Source organism: Castor canadensis, chromosome 11, assembly GCF_047511655.1.
Source record: "Castor canadensis chromosome 11, mCasCan1.hap1v2, whole genome shotgun sequence".
In the NCBI taxonomy this organism is placed as follows: domain Eukaryota; kingdom Metazoa; phylum Chordata; class Mammalia; order Rodentia; family Castoridae; genus Castor; species Castor canadensis.
Genome location: NC_133396.1, coordinates 108,593,684 through 108,615,813, shown reverse-complemented (window position 1 = coordinate 108,615,813; position 22,130 = coordinate 108,593,684). Strand labels below are relative to the sequence as shown.

The 22,130-nt window shown below is 41.3% G+C and overlaps 1 protein-coding gene and 1 pseudogene across 1 annotated transcript; both read right to left on the bottom strand.

The window, feature by feature from the left end:
* Window positions 1-543: 543 nt before the first annotated feature.
* On the bottom strand, window positions 544-6,370 carry LOC109674516 (large ribosomal subunit protein uL18-like; annotated as a pseudogene).
* A 3,579-nt stretch (window positions 6,371-9,949) lies between these two features.
* On the bottom strand, window positions 9,950-15,600 carry Crnn (cornulin). Its single transcript, XM_074048085.1, has 3 exons — window positions 15,479-15,600; window positions 13,281-13,431; window positions 9,950-12,391 (listed from the first exon to the last, which is right to left on the bottom strand). Exons 2-3 carry the CDS (start codon window positions 13,416-13,418, stop codon window positions 10,265-10,267), a joined length of 2,265 nt encoding a protein of 754 aa, XP_073904186.1. The 5' UTR covers window positions 13,419-13,431; window positions 15,479-15,600; the 3' UTR covers window positions 9,950-10,264.
* Window positions 15,601-22,130: the final 6,530 nt, after the last annotated feature.

Sequence of the window (22,130 nt, the reverse complement as noted above, 5' to 3'; positions counted from 1 at the left end):
AAATACACTTCCAAGATTCAGAGGCCTTATAAATGCTCTTCAACAGTGCTCATGTGTGGGCAGGAGACTCTTTACGAGCTCTGCAAGACTGAAACTACCTTGTAAAGACCAAGGGCATGTCCTGGAAAAAAGAAAGTCCCACTGTAGACTGCATGTCTGCTGTAGGGCAGAAGCTACAGCTAGCCAACCTCGCCCTTGATCAAAGCAACAGCCTATTGAAGGAAACTAATGATTTTAAAGAAGTACTTTTCTTTTTTGGCTATAAAAGTCATACATGTTTGTAACAGAAAAAAATGTAAAATACAAGAAACTATTAAGAAAGTAAAATTTCACTATTTAGGCTTCGCAAGACACTGCTTAACACTCGACTTACAGCCTTTCAGTGTTTCAGTTGTATGTGTGTACATATGTTTGTATATTGCACAAATTATATACACGTGTGTGTGTATATAATATGCGTTTTATGGTGATATAATATATGAAACAATGAAATTTTCTGTTTTGACAATTTTTAGCTGCTTTGTCTTTATCTGAAATGTCTTCCTAAAAAGTGGTTTGGTTTCGTTCTCAGCATCCTGCCCTGAGTGCTGAAGAAGCCTTCTTTCTGCTACCTGATCTTTTTTCTGTCAAGAGACATTTGGGGATGGTTTCACTCTTCTTACTAACTTCTCTCTTGGACTTCATCATATAGACTGGATTCTTTCTTGGATAGCAGTGTAAGACTTTTTATACATCTCCACCTTTGGAGTTATGCTGTCCTTTACGTACTGGAGAGAATTATTTCTTGTAAGTGTCTTCATCTTCTTCCATTAGGTAGTGCCTGTAATCTGCAATGTTCTGACCATGATGTGCTTAATTAAGTGTACTTCAGCATTAAATGCTTGCTTTCAGAATCATAACCAGGGAACCATTTGCTACTATGAGGGATGGATAAGCCTCCATGCACAACTTCCCTCAAAGCCCCCAAAACTTTATTTCCATAGAATTTTTGGCAAGAACTGTAGGAAAAGTCACCATTTTGACAATCAATGTTTTCTATCTTGTATTCATCTCTGTCATTTCCACTTGGCTTTTCTAGATCTTTTCTATGTAGACCTATTGAGAAGACTACAGGCCAGTATAATATGCTACAGCACAATTTGTCAGCCTAATTTTCTCAACATATTTTTGGTATTTTGTGCACATATGCTGCACAGACTTTCATATGCTCTTCTATATGGACATAAGCAATTTAGCAAATAATATCTATGATAGTTACAGAAACTATCATCCTATATTCAGAAGTGTTGTACTTACTTTTATCCTGAATTGCCAAGTGTCTCCAGGCTTAGTAATCAGTTTTAACCTTCTCTTCTAAATTTTACTTATATTCTTGCCAACTTCAGTGAACTCCAGCTGTGGAGTAGCCATTAGGTCTAGTAGCCATTTTAACCATTTACAGTCCTGTGCTATTAAGTGCATTCACATTGTTGTACTACCATCACCAGAAATTTCTTTTATCTTCCCAAACTGAGCTCTGTACCCACTGAATATTAGATTCTCATTCATTCCTCTTCCAAGTCTGGCAACCCCCCATCTACTTTCTGTATAAATTTGACACTCTAGGTATTTCATTGACTGGAATAATTTTACAGAATGTGTCCTTTTCATACTAGCCTATTTTGTTTAGCATAATGTTCTTATTGTTCATCCATGTTGTAGCATGTTTCAGAATTTACTTTTCTTTTTAGGGCCAAATAATATTCTATTGTATTTATTTATTTATTTATTTATTATTGTTTTATTATTCATATGTGCATACAAGGCTTGGGTCATTTCTCCCCCCTGCCCCCACCCCCTCCCTTACCACCCACTCTGCCCCCTCCCTCTCTCCCCCACCCCCTCAATACCTGTCACAATACATGTATTTATACATGATGTATTTCATTGTAGTTATATTCCAGTGTATATCACCCATTCATGGAGGCTTTTCTGCTTCCACCTTTTGGTTGTGAATACGTGGCTATGAACACAGGTGAACAAATATCTGTGCTAGTCACTACTTTCACTCATATATATATATATATATATATATGCTCAATGTATGCTAAGTGTGTATATATGTATATATATATATATATATATATATATATATATATATATATCTCCAAAGTGAAATTTCTGGATCATATGGTAATTCTATATTTTGTGTATTGTAGTTTGAAAGTTGATAATATAGTCATAATTTTGTATCAAATTGTGACCATTTTCCAATGTCATTATACTCTTAAACACAATTTGTAATGACTGCCTATTAATTACTGTTATTGTAGTATCCTTTTCTTGACTACTTTGATTGCTTCCAAATTTTCACTACTATAATATAATAATAAACATCATATATACAAATATTTAAAGAGTTATCTGATTATTTACTTAATATGATAAATTCCTAGAAGTGCAATTATTGTATCAAAAGGTATGAACATTTTTAAAGCTCTTGTATATTTATAAATTTCTTTTTATAAAGCTTGCCTCAATTTACTATTTTACTCCACATTTCTAAAAAAGAAAAATACAATTCATTCTTTTTGCAGCTTTGGGTCCCAGGTAACTGGCCAACAACACATTTCTGGTCCTGGGTTTCTGAGAAACTTATTAAGCTGAGATTGTGGATATAAGAAGAAGTTTAGAAAGAGGATTTGGTAAGTTTTTTAGAGTAAAATAATGGAGGCTGGCAATTTCTCTTATAAGAAAGTAGGAGTACATTAGTGAGGGTGGTAGGGCTAGGTGCAGATGGGAGAAGAGAGAGCTTGGGGCATCAGTATCTATTGATCATCTCTGCACAAAGGTTGCTTTACATATACCACTAATCTCCCAACCATTCTATTGGGGAGGTACTTTGACTCTTATTTTCCAGTAAGGAAACTCAAGCCAGAAAGATCCTCGGGTTCAAAGTCACACAGGTGGTAGATTGCAGATGTAGGATTCAACCCACATCTATGTGATACTTTGCCACTAAAGACCAGCATTGGTATCTTTCTACTACATCATGATGTTCAGAACATCAAGATTAAAATGAGAAAGACTGGCATATATATAGACAAATTTAATTATTAGTCCCTGGGTCTGGGGAGAGGTGATGGTTGCCATTCTATGTAGGGGTAATGAAAGGTGTGTCCATTTGTTGGATGGTCAAAATTCCCCCATGAAGAAATGTTTGCTTAGCACTTGTGACATCCTGCTGAACTGGATAAACTGATGTATTTCAACAGATAACATAAATCACAGCAGAGTCACCTGCAGCCCCCACATCAACCTAGGAGAGGTGTTTATGTAAGGTTGTAGAGCAGAGAAATATTCACATTAATCTGATAGCAAAACCCTAGAAAGGATGCAGAAGAACTGAACCAGTTAAGTGAGAAAGACTAGGTCATGGGTGGGAAAAACATAAATCTATGCATTGCTTCTTTTATTTTTGGATAACTAGTACCCTATGTTATGTGAAGGTGTGATTTAGTTTTTCAATGACTGTGGGTAAGGTGGTGTAATTAAATTTTTGACACCCATCCATAAAACAAGCAAATACTTCAATTGTAGACATGATTATTGATCTTATCATGAAATAATAGGTGGTAATTAGAGCAGTGAGTTCCCGACTGTTGTGTCATGGAAAACAGAAGTAGAACTTAGTTGTTTGTTTTATAAGGGCAACAGTGTGTTTGTTGTAAGTGGTAGGCATTGGAAAAGATTCCCGATGAAATTACAGAAAGTGTTTGAGAGGCAGAGTTTATGACAATGGTGAATAGAGTTGCATTATAAACTCAGTTCTCAATGTACTGAGAATGTGGCCCAAACAGCCATTTGCAGGGTTCATGATGGCAGTAGAAGAGCTAGCTGGAATCATATCAAGCTAAGGTTAGTCTAGGGAGGTTCACAGGCAGAGGGTATGAGTTTTTGCACTCCAAGCTATTTGGTTATTTCAATGTACATCTCATTGTGTCTATTAACTTCATGCTAGCTCCTTGAAAGTATAGGTTTGGTTCATTTTAGAATTGGCCCATCCCAAAATTGGTGCTCATAAATTCAGTGACAGACAAATCAGCAGGTAACATAGCATTTTTATCAGTTACAATTAGTTATATTTGAGATTGGAATTGAGAAATAAGGTAGATTTCAATTTGTGTATGGGAATTTTTCTCCGCAGTACTGTGACTTCCCCTTGGAAGAAAAAAGGACCCCAAGTGATTAAATGTATTATAAAACAAAACAAAGCAAAGTAATAAGAACTTTTCTTGTTCGTGTGGCCTCGACTATTCTAGTTTGGTATATATTCATCTCTAAGTCAGATGCACTCATTGCTAATGACTGACTGTATCCTCTCCAACTACACACACCCTTCATTCCTTTCCCTGAGTCGAGTGGAAAAATAAGCCAATTAGAGTCACTGCCTAGCTTCTTCTTATCTAACAGCCTAATAATCTTGAAAGAGAGAGAGAGAGAGGGATGGGACAGTGATAAGCTGATTTTGCCCTGATGGACAGGACAGGGGCTTAGGAGAAAAGTGAGTGGAGAGAGTTGGTGCTGCACCTGTACTTTTAGAATAATACTGATTCATCTTTAATTCTTAGATTTTATTTGAAATGAAAATTCCCAAAGTTAAACCATGGTCAGAACAGCTGCTAAAAAGGCACAATTATCTTTGTAGGAAGAAAGCCCAACCTATGACAATCTTTTGTACTAGTCAAGGTCTATCTGATTAGGACAATTTGTAACTTCTTCAAATATTCTTTGCTTTATAAATGTCTGGCCTTACAGAATGCTTTATTCAACTCCTAACATTTATTGAGGTCTTACCATGCCATATGCCAGACATTAAATATATGAATCTATCTATTCTCACACCTACCTACGAAGATACGCCTTTAGTTTCTCCACTTTAGGAGTGAGATACTTAAGACAAATACCTTGATCAAGGGCACACCTCTTATAAGCTATACAGCTGATGTGTGAACTCTGGTAACCTTGCTCTCTAGCACACAGTCCTAACCACTAAACTCAATTGACATAGACTGCTCTGTGTCACTGAAAATAGTCCATGGAAGCTATTCTGTTGTGAATCATGATCAGATGTGTTTGCATAATGTACCCATGTTTATGAATGTAAATATAATTTGTACTTAGGTATAATTTATACATTTTATTCATAGATGTATAATTTGTAGATTTTGTGTGTGGATTTTGCACAGAGAGACATTTTTATAAAGATATTTACATGGTAATTTTCATATAGAGGAGGATCTGGAAGGGACTAAACAACAATGGTTATTTCTGGGCAATAGTATTATTTTTTGGTATTCATCTCTTTGCTTGTGTCTTTTGTGATGTGTACTTTTCTTTTCTAGATAGGAGAGTAGAAACTTCTAATGGGTGCCCCCCCAAGACACCTCTCCAAGAAGCACTTCTATTAGTGGTGGCTCTACTTCATCACTTTGTAAGGTCAAACTGGAAAAAGGTCCCTTCCACATTTCACCCAAAGCCATGAGGCTCAAAACTGCCTTAACTGCCTGATATTACCAAGGAATAGAGAGCCTGTTCCCCGGAGAGATGTTTAGTGCCACAAGAAAGAAGTCTGAGAGCCCCTTTCAGCCACGATGGGTAGGAGGTTGTAAAATCTTGTCTGTTCCAACAGGCCCAGCCCCTAACCCTCAGTTCCTTGATAAGAAATGGGCCTTGGAGGTCTGTAAGTCTCTCACCACTCATGTAGACACGAGAGGCAAAATCATTTGACTTCTTTAATTTCTTAGTTTTTAACCCTCTGTTAACTGGAAATATGTAAGAATAGGATGTGCCTTCTCCAGCCCAATCCCTGCTCACTTTGTAGAGGTGTGGCAAAAAGGCTACTTACTACTTTTAGCTCTTATAAAAGTCGAGAACAATGAGGATGTGCCATACAAAGCTGAGTGGTCCACATCAGTGCTCAGAGATAAACCCACAGTGTTTCTACGCACAGCTACGACAAGAATAGGCCATAGCTTTGACTTCAGGACCCCAAGAGAAGCAATTGTCTGCCTTGTAGAGGGAAAACCATGAGATGTTTACCACCCTGCCTCTCTGTAGAGACAAAATGTGCTTTTGCAGGTGAGGTAATCAGGTACCCACAATGACATCTCCATGCAGTAGAACCAAAGCCCTGACAATTGAGGTAGCTGTACAGATATTGGTAGCCGTTTGCCAGTGGGAGTGGCACTGTGAAGGGCACCTCCTAAACACAGAAACACACACTATCAGTCCTGTGGCTCAGGGAAACTGGGGGTGGTCGGTATTGAGGTTTCAGGGTCACTTCCTCTGGGAGCTGCTGTGCAAGGCCACAATATTGAACCTGCCCCATGTCTGATAACCTTCTTCCCATCCCAGACAAAGGTCTTTTCCTCCAGCAGCTTCTTTAGAGGCATTAGTATTAACTGCCACCAGGGGCAGCAGTATAGTGCACCTGCCATCTGTAACCATGGGAAACTCCCTGGTTTCTTGGGCTCTTGGTTGGAGGCCTCAGCCTGAATATTCCACTTTCCACACCATGGCCCATGTGACTGGAGCTTATGAGCATTGTAAGAGCCAACAAAAGTGTATGAATCATAAATAGACTGGAGGTTGATACCTTTCTGTGGGTATCCAATTTTTTTCAATGTGCAAAGTAGAAATATATAAACACTTAAATGTTTAGAAGTAAACTTTGTAGATCTCACCCATTGTTAAATTTAGTATTAATAAAATGTTTGACTTAAGAAGCTTTGAGGGGTTGGTGAAGGGGCTCAAGGGGTAATAGCACCTGCCTAGCAAGTGTGAGGCCTTGAATTCAAACCCTAGTGCCACCAAAACAAAATAAAACAAAAAAGAAATTTGAAAAAAAATTAAAAATCAGAGAATTAAAAAAAGAAGCTTTGAAGATAGATTCTTTTCCTCAAGAAGTTTTTGTAATTGCAAAGAAGTCATAGCTAAAATCAGGTAAATGTTCTACTTATACCCACATAATTTCAAAAACAAAATTATGAAAACTTTTTCAAACATTCTCAGAAAAAATTATGTTTCAGTGGTATGTAGGTACATTTTATTATGTTTGATGTGATGTGAAAGGATGATTCTATTCAAGAGAAATTTTACAATCCATCACAGAAGCTGTGAACAAATACTTCATTTTCATCAAATCTCTATATTTTGCATATGTTTTCCATTTTGGCTCTAAAATAACATACATATTGTTTGAAAGAAGCATCTATGTGGAAAATATGAAACTGAAAGGCTAGCAAGTCCCAAGAGGAAATGAAGTGGGTATGGCCTGGGATGGAACAGCCTGGTTACCATGGATGCAGATGTTTATAAAGAATCCTATGTTTAGACCCAAGGCTCTGAGCTACTGTGAGAGCAGATCTTTCTTCAGTGGCAGTCTCACACCTGCCATGTCCAGAGACTAAGATTGGCATTCACGAATCTAGTCCCCAGTTTACAACAAGAAACTTAACTGTAAAAAGAGATAGTCACTCATAGTCCCTTCTTCCTGGAAGCTGCAGGGAACATGGATTCTGAGAATGGTGTCTTCTCTGGTGTCCTTCTCTATGAGGTGTCATGTGCTACTGAGTTTGCACTAAACCAAGGTTTAGTCCTAGCTCTGTCCTTTTTTAAGAGCATGACTTTTGGTAACTCTAAAAAAACTCCAATTTTTTTTTTTTTATGGTACTGGGGTTTTAATTCAGGTTCTTATTCTTGCTAGACAAGTGCTCTACCACTTGACCCACTCTGCCAGCCCTCCATTTTCTTATTTGTTCTGAGATGGGTTATATATAACTTTACATAGTCACAGGTCTATGTAGGGATTGTATTTACTCTCCTCTCCTCTCTTCCATTTCTTTCCTCTCCCCCCTCTCTCCTCCCCCTTTCTCCCCCCACCCCATGCATTTTAGTCCGTAGTTCTAATAGTGAGCCACACCCCCAGCCCTCTCTAAATCTCTTCTATTTGCATTCTTTTGTGAAAAACACAGACTTGTATAAATCTAACATGAAAACTTTTTTTAATAATGAGATAAGCTCTGAACTTTATTATAAATAACATCATACTCTTACAGTCTATTTCATTCTTTTATGTCATATTTGTGCAAATACGTGTCTTGTACATAAATAACATCATTCTCTATGTTGTTGGTTTTATTTGCTTTTTTCAGGAATATCTTTTGATGTTGAGGAAGATTCACATTTTGTTATAATGCTTCATCTTTATGTCAAATGTATCCTGTCCCACATTTTTATATACTGTTGATTTATTTTCTACTCTAAATAAGAATGGAATTTTCCAGAACTTTAGAATGCTTTTCATACTCCCTTCCTTCTTTAGTATCTAATCTGAAGTGATGGTCTTTTACTCCCAGTTTTTCCTTAAACAAGTATGTAATTGCATAAACTGTCAGTGAATTTACTTTACCTTCCATATACCTTTTCCTTCTACCTTCATTTTTTGTCTGTATGGTATTCATAATTTCAGAGCACATAACATTAAATACTGTTCTGTCAACCTTAGCTCTTCACTTAGATATATTTAAATTTGCGCCATCAGGCTGCAAAGTGCTGCTTCTTCTGTGATTGTGGTGCGATGTGCACGTGCTCAACCTCTAGTAGATTCCTTGGCAAGAGCTTATGACAAACATATTCCTTGAATCTTTGCAAGTTCTTTGCTGTTTGTGTTTGGCACTTATACTTAAAGGCAGTGTGAGTGAATATGAAATCAGTTTGTCCCCAGAGAGACAACCTCACCTTTCACACATGCTTGCCCATGGCTTCAGTTCTGGGGTTTTGTTCTGCATGTTAGTTTTCTATTACCATAGTGACACATTACCACAATTTAATGGCTTAAAACTACAAAAAAAATTATTCTTGGCTTCTTGAATGTGACTTTACCTTTTGGTTCCATCATTACATCTCCTTTTACAGACTTTGACTCTCTTGCCTCACTTTTATACAGATCTTTGTGGTTGTATTGAGCTCATACAGATGATCCGGGATCATCTGCTTACCTCAGTATCCTTAACTTAATCACATATGCAAAGCTCCTTTGCCAGATAAGGTAATGTATTCACAGGTCCTGAGGACTGGGAGATGGACATCTCTGGAGGTAGTTATTTAACCTACTACATTTTGTTTTTTCCTTGGAGCTTCCCCTTATTTCCCATAAACTGACAATGCAGTGAAAACTATACTTTATGCAAGTTCTAATTATTTGTTTGGGAGGCCTTTCAGAGCATCTAGTTTTCTGTATGGCCAGAAGCACAAATCACCCTAAGATTTAAACAATATGTAAAGGCTTCACTCCAAGCTTTGGGAATCAGCATCTCAAGGGTCATGTTTAAAACTCTTAATTTATAATTTCTTCCTTGGTGATTCTCACAGTAAGCCAGAACTGAGAATTTCTACCTTGTAACTTGTTCATATCTAGTGGGTGTGACATCACAAGAAGTCAGAGCTGACACAGAGTGGGAGATAGGAAAGGGATTCTCAGGGTTCTGGCTCCTGACTCATTTGCCTTCTTCCCTTCCCCAAAACAGCTCTTGGAGGACTTGTTTCATTTATTAGTAACTTCAAATCAGCTGTCCTGTGTGACTTTACAGGTGAATAGAGACTTATCACTATAGGATTAGAGGTAGGTAAAGATTGAGAGTAATTGTATCTATCTAAATCCTAGTTGTCCTTCAAGGGCCATTACAAGAAAGTACCTTCTAGAAGAAGGCTTCCCTGATCCATCTCTGGCAAGTATGAGGTATGACATCTCCTTCTCTTGACTCTTTCTAACTCTCAGAATCTCATACAAAGTTTTCTCAGCTAGATTCTCCTTAGGGGATGGGACTATGCCCAGTTCATCATCACCATGGCTCTATATAGCCTTAGCCCATCCTATCAACATAGGAGACAGAAGGGGACACTGAGGTTAGCTGCTTAAGAAGGTTTTATTGATATGTTTGGATGGATGGGACAGTAGACAGATGGCAGAGATAAAATAGCTCTGAAAACCCCTATAAGCTGAGGAGAATTCAGAACAAAGGAATTGCTTTCTCCCTGTTTTCCTCTTTCTGAGAGGATCTGCCCAGCAAAGCGGGTAAGAGAGAGTTTAGGATAGAAAACATTTTGCAGAAATGATCATTGAGAAAGACGTAAAACGGAAGCACCGTGATTAAGGGCTGGTATCCAAAGATATGCCAATGGATTGGCCAGGGCAGGACAGCCCAGTCCCTCGCTAGCTGTCTTATGGATTATTGTTTTTCAAGTAGGAATACAGTCCCTTGGCTGTGATGCCTCCCTTTACTTCTGGCTTGGCTGCACTCTGACTCTGTGCTGAAGGAGCCCCTGAGTGCAGGCTACCCTGGTCCTCAATTCGGATTACTATCTCCCTTGTGTGGTCATCGACCCACTCCTCTCTAAACCCTGTGGACTCTCTCTCTCCCTGACTTCCTGTCACACTTGGATGAGTGCTACTCCAGTCCTGTCTTCCTGTCACAGTACTTGCCCCAATCTGGACCTGTCCTCCTAGTACTGGCTCTCCTGCCTCATAACTGCTCACGTCTGTCCCTCTTTGACTGCTACCTGACTGTATCTGGGTCTGTCCCTGTTCTCCAGCTCCTGCACAGCTTGCAGTCTGGCTTCTGTCCCGTTCCATGGTCTGAGTATATGACCCTGCCTGTGTCTGGATCTGCCCACCTGTCACAGCATGGCTGGTCTGGCTCCTGTCTTGACCATGGGTCTTAGGCTGTGTAGTGTGGCCATAGGTGGGTTTCTGTGTCTGGAAGCCAGTGCTTCCTGTCTGAAGTCTCCTATCCTGCTCCACAGTCTGGGTGGATGTCTGAGTATGTGACCCTGCCTGTGTTTGGATGTGTCCTGTCACAATCTGTCTGGTCTGGCTCCTGTCTTGGCCATGGATTTCAGTGCCTATGGTCTGGCCACGAGTAAACTCCTGTGCCTGGATTCCAGTGCTTCCTGTCTGATGACTCCTGTCCTGCTCCACAGTCTGGATGTGTGTCTGAGTATGTGACCCTATCTGTGTCTGGGTGTATCCTCTTCCAGCCTGGCTGGTGTGGCTCCCATCTTGACCATGGGTCTCAGTCCCTCTGGTTAGGCCATAGGTGTACTCCTGTGTCTGGATTCCAGTACTTCCTATCTGATGACTCCTGTCCTGCTCCATGGTCTGGGTGTGTGTCTGAGTATTTGACCCTGAATGGATCTGGATATGCCCTCCTGTCACTGCCTGGCTGGTCTGGCTTCCATCTTGACCATGGACCTCAGTCACTCTGGTTGGACCACAGGTGAACTGCTGTGCCTGAATGCCGGTCTGGGTGTATGACCTTGCCTGTGTCTGGATGTGCCCTCCTGTCACAGCCTGGCTGGTCTGATACCTGTCTTGACCATGAATCTCAGTCCCTCTGGTCTGGCCACAGGTATACTCCTGTGTCTGGATTCCAGTACTTCCTGTCTGATGGCTCCTGTCCTGCTCTATGGTCTGGGTATGTGCCTGCGTATGTGACCCTGTGTGGATCTGGATGTGCCCTCCTGTCACAGCCTGGCTGGTCTGACTCCTGTCTTGACCATGGATCTCAGTCCCTCTGGTTGAGCCATAGGTGAACTGCTGTGTCTGAATGTCAGTGCCTCCTGTCTGATGGCTACTGTCATGCTCCATGGTCTGGGAGTATGACCCTGCCTGTGTCTGGATGTGCCCTCCTGTCCCAGATTGACTGATCTGGCCTCTGTCTTGACCATGGGTCTCAGTCCCTCTGCTTGGGCCATAGGTGGACTCCTCTGTCTGGATGCTGGTGCCTCCTGTCAGAGAGATACCTGTCTGGGTTTGAGTCGCAGTGCCAGTCATGGTCTCACCTGTCTGTTCTCTGGTTTGTGATTGCCTCTCTAAACTCCTCCCTCTGGTTTGATGATTATTGTCTTCTATTCTTGAAGTCTGCTCCACATGCCCCATTACTTGTGCCTGCTGGCTCACCCTCTCCTGTCTCTGGGACTCAGCCTGCCTGTCATAGGTGCTGACTTGTAAAGAACTACTATCCTGACCCTGGGTCTGAGTCCTGCCCTGTCCTCTGGAAGTCTGCTCACTTTGTCCACAGCTGCTCCCCTCATTATGCTGCCCTTTCCCATCTATTCCTACTGTGGTCCTACTGTTCTGATCTTTCTCCAGCTCTTTTGAGGACCCAGGATGGCAGCTTCCAGATTGTTGAGATCTGCAAGCGCCCTCAGGACTCTCACTCTGTGTCTTAAAACAGGCCTGGGCAACTTTAAACACCAGGACCAGGAATTCCTTGAATTCGACAGTCCCCGTGTTATCTTCATCCAGCAGGCATAGGACTTCATCCACAGTGGCTGGATCATGGGGTTTCTGGGGAGAAGATGAGGCTAAGTTAGTATCCCTCCCCAGAGGAGGACATGGTTGGGTCAGCTCCATTCACCTTCCAGGCTCCCCATCCCCTGCACACTGAAAGCCCACCTCTCAGACTCCACCACGTCCCTTACACATACTGCTGTAGCAGTGGTCGTACTTAATTGCCTGCATCTTTACTAGTTCTGTGTCTCTCCCTCAAAGAAAGGAGTCACCTTTTATTTTATATACTCTATGTCAGGCACAATTCTGACCAACAGGACAATTGGATTAAAAAAATGCATTGAAGAATGGATGTGTTCATAATGTAACTATCTGGGCTCCTGAGCTTTGCCTCTGGCAGTGAGGCTGTATTCTTTGCAGCAAGCCCCACACAAAGCAGGAAGCTGGCCCCAGGAGAATTCAGAGAGCTTCTCGCTGAGGTGCAAATGTTTTCCAAAGAAGAAGTGGGGGAGGTCCAGCTCCTCTGAGCATACAAAAGCAGCATTTTGCTGTGCCCATCCTTGTCCCCAGGGACTACATGATCCCCATTACTTCAGATGCAAACCAAAGGAAAGAGAGTGCATCTGATCCTGTTCTGGTTTGCTGGGTAAGCTGAGACTCTCCGATTCATCCTCCCCCAGCTGTTAATGTGCTCCAAAATCTCATTCCTAATATGGTCAGTGAACCTGTATTTTTGAGCAACTGCTTTGTGCAAGGCAAGAGCTATGCTCCTGATAAATGCTTGATGATGATCAAATTTCAAACAGACATTGGAGATGTTTGCTGTCTGAAATTTAAGAAATGCCAGAAAGCAGCAGTGATCTTCCTATCTAGACCCCAGTCAGAGCCCTGCAGGCAAACAAGTTTTCTCTGCCCATATTATCCCCCCACCCACCACATATCATACCACTATGACATCGGCAAACTCATGCTCCAAAAGCCTCTTCAGCTCCCCACGGGTAAGCACCATGCAGTTGCCCTCTGTCCTGGCATAGCGCCCGAAGGCTTCAATAATCCCATTAATGTTTCGCAGTAACTGAGGCATCTGTGAAGCTAAGCTGGAAAAGATGAAAAGATCCCTTGTGGGTCAGCCTCAGCTCTTTCCTAGAGTGCTTCTGCGTTTTGGACCTTTCCTTCTGTCTTCAACTCTGCTTTTGGTCTCTTTGCCTTCCTTCATCCCTTTTTCTCCATGATGCAGAGGAGAACACCATGACTGGAAGCTGGAAGCAAGCTCCTGAGAAAGCATTTAAATGCCAGCCCCACCTACCTGTCCTGTGAGCTGGGACAAGTAGCTTTGTTTTCCATGACTTAGTTTACTCATTGTGTATAAAGGTGATAGTAATATTTACTTTATAGGGTTATTGTGAAGACTTAAGGGGATAATTCATAAAAACTCTTGGCATGTACCTGAGTTATGCTAAGTGGTAGCTATTAAATATAATAATAATTATTACTATACACATACACACATATATAATTTGTGTACAAGTGTATACACTCTACTGCTCTCAAAGCACTCTCCTGTGCTTGGTAGTTTATGATCCTCATTATCGCTACTGTTTTTATAGGTTTTGAGGAAACAGGCTCAGAGAACTTAGATTTGCCTAAGACCACATTGCTTTTAAGGGATCAAGAAATCCTAGAACCCATCTCTTCTTAACTCACATGCAATGGTTTTTCTAGGATGTACCCTATGGTCAGGGTTCATTTACCTGTCACAATGGTGTTAAGATCCTACTGAGACCACCAAAAGGCAGTAATTACACACATGAATCAACCTCTGTCTTGCTGGGAACCCATCAGGAACTCCAGGGGCCCATCTGTTCTCTCTTGTCTCCTTTGGGGAAGGTGTTCAGGAAGAGGTTGTGGCAATGCCGAAGAGGAGAGGTCTTCCATGGGTAAGAGGGCTTTCAATTCTGAGAGTACAAATTGCTCTGTATGTGACCTTTACCCACATCCCTGGGGACGTGTCAGGTAAGTTAGTTTGCACAGTAAGCATGTGGCATCAGGCCTAGAGTCCTGGTGACTTATGAGGAATGGCTTACAATTGAAGGAGAAGATATTCATTTCCATTAACCAGGATCCTGGAGGTATGTTGAGGCGATGCCTGGGTGTGACTAAATGGGTAAGAGGCATAGAGACAAGGAGCTATGTTAAGCAGAGGCCTTAGAGAAACCAAAAGGAGGAGATAGTATCAAGGATGACATGATCCAAGTACAATGCAAGATGGAAATGTTCAACACCTGGAAAACCAGGGCAAAGACCTTGGAGATGAAAAAGGAGAAGAACATTGGGAGAAGATGACATGGTTATAGAGCAAGAGAGTAAGAGAAGGAAGAAGACTTGGGTCCTAGAAAATGCAAGTCAGTGTGGCCAGAAGGATTGAGCAGGTATAGATCCCAGATGGGTTGTAGGTGGCAACCTTTCTGTGACCTAAAGGCCAAAAAGTACAACTACTCTTTCCTCTGGTATATACATCAGAGTATATAACTCAGAATGTTTTTCTTCAACATAGATGAAAAATATCCTTTTTTAAAACCATGTGGTAGACTATAACCACTGACCTCTAAGTAGTAAAAATAATAAAAAGAATCTGCTAGTGACATTTCAGAGTCTTAGAAGTAATCTTCAAACTCATCTTGCCTAAATATCACCTTGGGTGGGGAGGAGAATCATGTAAATCCCTTATTCCATGAGACAACTTGAGCTCATTACCTGTGTTGGTACAAGCAAACTGATTTTGATTCCACAGACTCTCAGCACTGCAAAAAAAACTTCCAGAACCTTAGGAACAAGAGACCTTTGCTGACCTGGAAGGTGTGTGGATGGCTCTGTTGCAGGTGGCACTGTTTCTGCTGCCCACAGAGACTCCCAGTGAGAGGAGCCGCTACCAGGCCAACCTCTGGGAGGAGGAGAAAGCTGGATTGCTTCAGGAGAGCATCGTTTCCCAATGTGCTCTGGCTCCTGGTTTGCCTGAGGCCCAATCAAACAGGGCACTTTCTACCCACAACCAGCAGTGCCGGATATACAGCTCATAACTGACATATGAGCTCCAATCACCAAAATACCGAGAATGAGAAAGAGGTTCTTCAAGAAGGAACTTACCTAATGTCTAGGCAGGATGAAACAAGTGGCTGTTAAGCAGTGTGTGGAGTACCAGGTCAGAGGAAAGAGAACCTTTTATAGGGGATTTAATCGAGCTCGTATTTTAGACAGGATGTCCCCACCCGACAGGTAAAACTTGATTCATCCTAGGTTCAGCCCAGCCCTGCCCCACCTCCTCTCTTCTCTGTTTCACCTCTTGACCCATGGCACCATTGATATAATTACCAGGCTCTTCCCACCACATTTGGGGCTGTCTCTTGCTGGATTTGTCCCCTTATGGCAAGGATTCTCTTTTCTAATGAGCTGGGCCTGGCAGTGCACCACCCAGGACTCTTTTTATTTATTTATTTTTATCTAAACATTCAAGAACTTAATCTGCCTACTGAGTATTATTCTTTTCAAAGGGGTTTTTCTGGTGAATTTGCTATTACTTTAAACATTTTTTGAATTCTTGTTTTAGGGTTGCTTTTCATACCTGATATATGAGACAAAGAAAGCTAGACTCATTTCATTATGGTTAAGTCTCATTTTTTTATTAAAACATGAAAGGTTAATACCTCCCCTACACTATGCTGTGAGTGGACAGCATTTCACAGCTGATGAGAAAAGGGGCTTAACATGGTCATATGTAACCTCCTTATTGGAAAGAGGGAACTCAGCAAGGGCTGGCAAGTCAGCAGGTATTTATGGAAAGCCCACTCTGTTTCAAATACAGGGCTAAGGCCCTAGGGATATGTTGTTGAATAAGGTGGCAGCAGTTTCAATTCTCAGAGAGTTTATAGCCTGGCAGTCCTAGGAGAGAGTCTTTGAGAGGTTAATGATAATGATAATTACCATTTGATTTGACTTTCATTACCATCTCATTGATCTCCATTGTAATTCTCTCAGGTGGTATATTATAGATGAGGACACTAAGAAATCCTCAGAGAAGTGACTTACTCATTGAAAGAAGGGACTGGACTGGACTACTCCAGACCCTGGTTCTCTCTATTACAACAATCCACTGCTTACTGTTCATTCACTACCCTTGGCACTTTACAGACATCAAATTTATCCTGGTTCGTGAAGAGCTACGATCACTGAGGATACTGAGAAGGAAGCATTGTGATCTCTGAAGCCAAACTCACACAGGAGCTTTGGCAGGGACTCTGGATGGAGGCTAACTTGTTCACCATTACAACTTACACATCATCATGTAGCAGGAGGAGAGGGAACAATGGTCAGGATTACAGCTACTGGCATGGTGAGGGCAGTACAAGCTCAAGACATCAGGTAGGCGGAGCCCTGGTGGGCTACAAACTGCAGTAGGGCAGGTGGCAGGCTTTGTGGTAGTCACTGTTCTCACAGGGTGGCTCTAGTCCCTGGGCAGAAGTGGGTTGGGAAGCTGGCCAGGACAGAAAGTAGGGGCTCCAATCTTTGGGAGCAGGAGAGGGCTGAGGTTGCTGTGTAAGTGATTAGAGTTAGGAGAATGCCCAGTATGAGGGTGATGTTGAGAAGCAAGAGGGAGGGAGTCCATCAGATTAGACCTTCCTTCTATGGCTTATGCTCTAAGATGTATCTGAAGGGGCAAGAACTTCCAGAAAGTTTGGGAATGTAAATTAGGGAATTGACAAGCTAGGTGATTTAGCTATAATGTAACCATGAGGCAGTTATTATTATACCCAATTAACAGATCAAAAAACCAAGGCACACAGAAGTTAAGTCAATGAACATTACATCGTATACCTAGAAGGTGATAGATCTGAATTTGAACTTAGCTTTGCCTGCCTCCAAAGCCTGTGTCTATACATGTACCTGAGGTGGGGCTAAGCCTATGGGTCAGACAAGCAGTGAGGAGCTGGAGCATCACAGAAGTAGAGGTAAATGAAATGAATGTGTGTTGGGATGGGGTAGGTTGACTAAATTGAGTGGGTGGGTATGGGGGGGAGATGAGGAGCTGGGGAAGTATTGAACTGAGAATTTTTGAGTGTGAAAATTTGTTAGTTTGTTAAGTTTGTGAAGAGTTTCTCTACTTAGCTTTATTTAGTAGTTGTATTTTCTGGGTATGCTGGGGGGCAGAGAAAGGCCAAAGGCCTGATAAGAAGCTGAGTCAGACTCTCATCCTTGGCCTTGGAGTAAACAGAAATACCTCAAAGTAACAGAAACTCATTTTTTTTGCACTTTTATTTCTCTTTATGCACTTACTAAAAAATTCTAATTGATTTATTCCTGTTAGACGTAGGATTTGCTATATACTTAGTGTGCTACAAATGAAGAATAAGATCTGTTTTCCAGAAAGTCTAGCTGGGTGAACAAGCCATGCACACCACAATTTGTTGTTAAATAATGGAAGACAGAATTTCATAAAATACAAAAAAAAATATATAGTCAAAGATCACAAGCTCTGAAATAAAGAATTAGTGCTCAGGAATCCGAGAAATCAGAGATCTGCCTATGCTTGTGTTGGTTTGCTAATTTTATTTTTACTTTATTTGCTAACACTGTCTATTATGTACAGACTAACAGCTATATACACATCATTTCACTTACCCCTTACAACTCTACAGAGGCACAGTATCATTCCAATTTCACAAATGAAAAAAACTATCATTTAAGTAACTAGTTTAATTTCCCAAATGCAGAAGATACATGAAGTAACTAGTTTAATTTCCCAAATGCAGAAGATACATGAAGAAGTCAATATTTGAACCTAAAATTCAGAGTTTAGTCTTTTAACCTTTCTGTCCTGTCTTTTAACTGAGCTTCTGGAATTTGAAGTCCAGATATTTCCTTTGACTTCACCTTAGCTCAGTGTAGTGTGTTACATAGCTCAATGACTAAATGAGCTAGCTGTGGTTCTACAGAATGTAATGAGTAGGGTAAGTTCACAAATCCAGTGGCCTGTGGATACCAGGGACAAGGCCAGAAGAAAAAATACTTTATATTGACTCCTACCACCTCCTTCCTCTGCATTTCAGTGGCAAAACCTAGAATGTTTGGCAAAAGTACCCATAAATTCAGCCATGGAGAGTTGCTGGCCTTGTGTGGAGGTGGTACTTTCCTTTGGAGTCTGTCCTGCTTTACATTATTGTCACCAACATTATTGTCATCAGCTCCTGACTACCCAAAGCTTTGTCACAAAGAGGAATGCACTTCACACACACACACACACACACACACACACACACACACACACACACACACCAAGGTCAGTTATTCCAAGGGTTAAACATCATCTGTCTAGTTAGAGGACTAGAAAGATGCCAGGGTGAGCTACCTTACTACTCTTGAGTCAGGTGTCAGTTGACTGGTAACTCCTAGGTAACTTGGCTGGCCTTATGAATTTCTGTAATTTTAACAGCAGCTGCAAATCCAGCCCTTAATAAAGTCTGCTTACCAGAGCTTCCTCTTCACTTAGGATCATATAAGGGCCTGGCAGTGGCCATTCATGTTTCTCCCAAAAAGTAGCAGACAAAAAAATTCCATGATTCTTTGCTTCATCTTTAGAAAAGAACAAAAACAAGTCTGCAAGGCAGACAGCTGTTGCCTCAAGCTGCCTGGATGAAGAGAGAACTTGCTGGTACCTGTTACCCACACATCATAACTGAAAGATAGGATGATGGGGTGTGGTTCTTGGAAGGGAACTAACAAACAGTGAACAGTTCTAGGCTTCCTTTTTCACTCTCCAACTGGAACCTCTTTTCCCAAAGCATTCCATGTAGGCCCTTATCAGAGCATTCCAGAAGCTCAGTTGCTCACGTGTTCAGCGTTGGAAACCAGAAATGCCAAAAAGGATTAGTCAGATACCTGTCCCTGCTGACATAGTATCCAGTGACTTAGTAAGGATCTATTAGCCTCTCTAAGTCTAATCCCTGACCTGACAGGTTGTGTTGCTCCTATTGTTTTTCTGAGTTCTGGTTCAGGCAGGGGCACATGGCTAATATGGTCATTAACATTCTTGGTCTGGCTAGGAAAGCTAGAATCTACCATTTGTCAGGGACTCTGAGTATCCCAGATCTAGTTTTCCAATCCATAGACACAGAATAAGCAAACTGGAAGAATCCATCCTTCTTCTTACTGGGGAAAGAAAAAAAAATCACAGTAGAAGTGATGGAGGAGGGAAAGAGCTCTTTTTCCTCCTCATTAGAGCCCCTTCTCAGAACTGCAGTGTTCTGGTGGAACCAAAGTCTTGTTGACTTACATGCAATGAGAACAGACTTATTTCCCACAAAGTCCTTACTCCTATCATAATCTCTGGTCAAAAGTATAGACCTATCATTCCTTGCCAACCCCAGCACATCCATAATTGTTTCCAAATTAGCTCAACCATACAAGATCTCTCCTGAACCTCATAGTTTGCTCCCAATACTCTTGTTGGTGCATTTTTTGCAGCATTTATTTTACTCTACCATCATTATCATTGCTTGTCTATTTGTTTAGTCATCCTCTCTATTCCCCTCTTTGAGGACCAGGCTGCTTTACAGCAAATGTGACAATATGGAAGCCCTGTCCATATCTCAGGAGAACACAGCTTTGTCCTGAAACATGAGGACTGAGTGATGTGTCACTTAAACCATGCCTGTGCTTAAATTTCCATCCCACTAGAGCTACTGGGCTTCATCTCTGTGCTTATGGGGGTAGAATGGGATTATTCTACATCCGAGGCCCAAAGTGGCTCTACGGCCAAATTGGAAAAACTCCAATGCAGCTCTGTCAGGACAGGCTAGATGTGTGCTAGCTTCTACTAGGGTTGGTCAGTGCTTACCTATTTCCTCCTCCATTAATCAAAGAACCTATTCCTCCCACAGCGGTATCCAGGATTAAAATGTGATGACAGATGACAGGGTATTCTGAGCAAACAGAGCAACAAAGGAACACTAAGGGTGTACAATTTTAAATTGAGTTATTTTGGGGACTTGGAAATACAGTTCTTGTCTAATGGGAAGAGGGTGAGGTGCTGAGTACTGAGGGCCTTTGAGGACATCAGGCTATTGGTAAATTTATATGTTCATTATTTTTAGATCAACTTGATGAAGCTGGGATTGGGAAGATGAGGAGACACATAGGCATTGTTCTCATCTTCAGGAGTGGAGACAACACAGTTCTACCATATCACTAGCTACATGGCTTAATAATTCTCTTCACCTCTCTGGGCCTCAATTTACTTATCTGTAAACAATGATAATATTTGCTTATATCAGATAGTTATTGTGAGGTTAAAAATATACATTCAGTGCAGAAGTACATTGCAAACTGATAAAATTTGTATGGGATATTGTTGCTATTTAAAATAGTGGTGGCAAGTAGTCCTTTTGAATATAGAGAAGAGAAATGTACATGAGATTAATAGTCAAATGGGTTACTCATGCTACCTTTTAATAAGCAGGAGGATCAATACACAATAATTAACAACATCTTGGAAAATCCAAAAATAGAAATTGGAAAAAAAACAGTGAATGATTATTCACTAATGATGGTATGTTTATTTTTCCTCAAAAGAATTTACCACAGACTTACCTCAATTACCCTTATATTGGTTTATATACCATTACTATTTCAGAATAGCAGGAATATAAAGCTAATATCAGGAGCCATTATTTTCAGACCAAACAGAAGTAAAACTATAATTATCTATGAACCAGAAAGAAATAATTTCAACTTATACAACTTTTGTGTTGCAGTAGTTAGTCATATCCGTTCAGTGGACCTGCCTCTTGTCAGATTTGGATGCCATGGACTCTCTGATAGTTATTTGTTATTTGGATTCTTGGTCCTCCCTGGCTAAGAACCTGCCTTGAATCCCTTGGTTCCCAAACTGGAGGTTTCAGTGGTGTGGTGGCCTTTGCAATTATTCTAAGGATTCTGTAGATCCACATGTCTACCAACCATTGCTGCACATGTGCTGGCTGTGTGTGTTATTAGTTTTCAAATATATGCTGGTGAAATGGCAGCAGTGGTCAAGACAGAAGTCACTCTGTTCCATGCACACCAGTGTGGGCCTGACTACTGGATCTGAGTCACTTGCTTTACTGGAAGCTGGTTACAGGCAAAGTCTGGCAGCTTGGTTGATGGCAATTCTGGGCTCCAAAGAGCAGTCACAGAAGCCAAGATCCACTCGCAAACTTTTCGCTCAGGACTTAGGAGCAAAATTTAGGTGAAATGGGCATTAGAAGGTAGTGCAGAGAAGGTGTGATAAGTCTGTAGAGGTCTGGAAGATACCCTATTCATCCAATGTGATCAGTCCATTTACTGATGAAGAGAGTACGGATAGGTCTGAGGCTCAACAGCTATTAGCTGTGTAGTTTGTTCCTGTCACTATGTCAAGGGGACTTCCCACACATTGATGCCTCTACTTCTCATGTGCTGAAAGGTTATTATCCTTATTTTTTACAAGAGGGACTTAAGTTTCAAAGAGGTGAGATGATATGTCCAAAGTTACACTGATGGTTTTGGGTGGAGATGGGACTGGAGCTATGACTTTTGTACCTGGCTCAGAGGGCTTCCAGGTGGGTTGTGGGTGAACTGGGGTGCATGAATGCCCATGTGTGGTTGGTAAAGTGCTTTTGTCAACATGCAAGCATTTTCCATAGCCCCTGAGCGGTGTGGGAACAAGGCCTAAGATGGGTGGTCACAATGAGGACTGGCATGGTCAGGTTGCTAGAAAATCCCCAGA

What these genes read in the sequence shown, in the direction of transcription:
- Crnn (XM_074048085.1), bottom strand. Translation starts at nt 13,418, where the DNA reads ATGCCTCAGTTACTGCGAAACATTAATGGGATTATTGAAGCCTTCGGG. An exon ending in AGTTTGCCGATGTCATAGTG is followed by an intron (nt 12,392 to 13,280) that starts GTATGATATGTG and finishes TCTTCTCCCCAG; the next exon opens with AAACCCCATGATCCAGCCAC.